Here is a 1,505-nt window from a genome sequence, read left to right as displayed (position 1 = left end):
TACGATTTTGTACAAAACGGATTTATATGTAAACCGTGGCAACCCACCACGGTTTCTAAACATGCATAAACCGTGGGAGGTCACCACGGATTAGGAGCAAATTTTTGTAGAAGAAAACCGTGGTAGGTCACCACGGTTTATGAAGGAAATTTGACATGCATAAACCGTGGGGAGTCACCACGGTTTATGAGGAAAAGATATAAGCACATAAAACCCGGTGGGTTACCACGGTTTATGTAGAGTAATGGGCAAAAAACGTGGTGGGTTGCCACGGTTTACTATGACGGAAAATGTATATATATGTGGGTGATTCAATCCCCAGAAGAGATCATTCTCACAATGGCTAGTGAGGAAGAGAGCTTTCTTGCTCTGGTGCATTGCTCTGGAAAAATTAAAAAAAGCAAAAGGCAAGGTGTGAAGTTCACCGACAGAGAACCACTAAGTATTTTTATCAGTTCGTCTATGAGTTTGTCGGACTTGAAGAATAGCATCTTGGAGAAGCTTGGCGTGTTGGGTTGCAAGTGGGTGAAGAAACTATTCTACAAGATTCCCATGGCGGTTGTCTCAACCGGTGTTCAGTATGAAACCTTTGCGGTTAAGTCTGATGAAGATATTAGGGTTCTGTTCTACTGTGTAAGGAGCTTTCCAGAGATCAGAATCCATGAGTTGTTCGCGAAGTTGGAGGTTGGTGTCGATAGTTCTGGGGCATCCGCTCCAGTTCCTTGCGTAGGTTCCGCGGGTGGTGCATCTAGTTCGATGCCTGCGGTCAGACCGCATCTTCCGCCGGTTCAATCACCTTCTTTTGCGGCTGACTTAGAACAAACGGAGGTTGTTGGTTCTGTCCCTTTGGACCATGCAGCAGTCATGGAGCCTCCCAACGTTGTGGGCACCGGTGGTGGCCTCGTGCCTTATCTTGAAGACTTTGGTGGACCTGATCAAGTAGAGAATGCAATGCGTGACGATGAGTCTGACCAGGAGCCTGTTGATATCGATGGTGACAGCGACGAAAACACAGGCGGCGATCCACATGCGCAGCATCGGCCTTCAAGTTCTGCTTCTCATCAATACCCTCCACACTTCTCCACACTAAACTTGGAAGCTCTTGGTCAACAGGAAGACAGTGGTAACAGAGTGGGTAGATCTTCTACAGAATTTGAGATTGGGCAATCGTTCCAGAGTAAAGATGAAGCTGTGCTCAGTGTGAAGGACTATAGCATCCGGCGAGGTGTTGAGTACAGAGTCATCGAATCGGATCATTTGAAGTATCATGGAAAATGCAAGGAATTCGGCAAGGGTTGCACTTGGTTGATTCGTGTAGCGCTTCGTGCACGAAAGGGAACTTGGGAGGTTAGGAGGTACAACGGGCCACACACGTGCCTCGCAACTTCTATTTCAAGTGATCACCGTCAGCTGGATTATAACGTTATATGTGCGAGGATTCTTCCTATGGTTAGGGCGGATGCTGCGGTTACGGTAAAGGTACTTCAACAAGCGACCGAAGCTGA

At 47.2% G+C, this 1,505-nt stretch overlaps 1 protein-coding gene across 1 annotated transcript; it reads left to right on the top strand.

Annotated features, from left to right (window-relative positions):
- The first annotated feature begins 462 nt into the window (after positions 1–462).
- LOC130933726 (uncharacterized) lies at positions 463–1,505 on the top strand. The gene is made up of 2 exons (XM_057863345.1): positions 463–1,347; positions 1,455–1,505. The coding sequence occupies exons 1-2, from the start codon at positions 463–465 to the stop codon at positions 1,503–1,505; spliced, it is 936 nt and encodes a 311-aa protein (XP_057719328.1).

This window comes from Arachis stenosperma, chromosome 6, assembly GCF_014773155.1.
Source record: "Arachis stenosperma cultivar V10309 chromosome 6, arast.V10309.gnm1.PFL2, whole genome shotgun sequence".
Lineage (NCBI taxonomy): Eukaryota > Viridiplantae > Streptophyta > Magnoliopsida > Fabales > Fabaceae > Arachis > Arachis stenosperma.
Note: the sequence above shows the minus strand (reverse complement) of the source record. Positions and strands in the feature narration are given on the sequence as shown.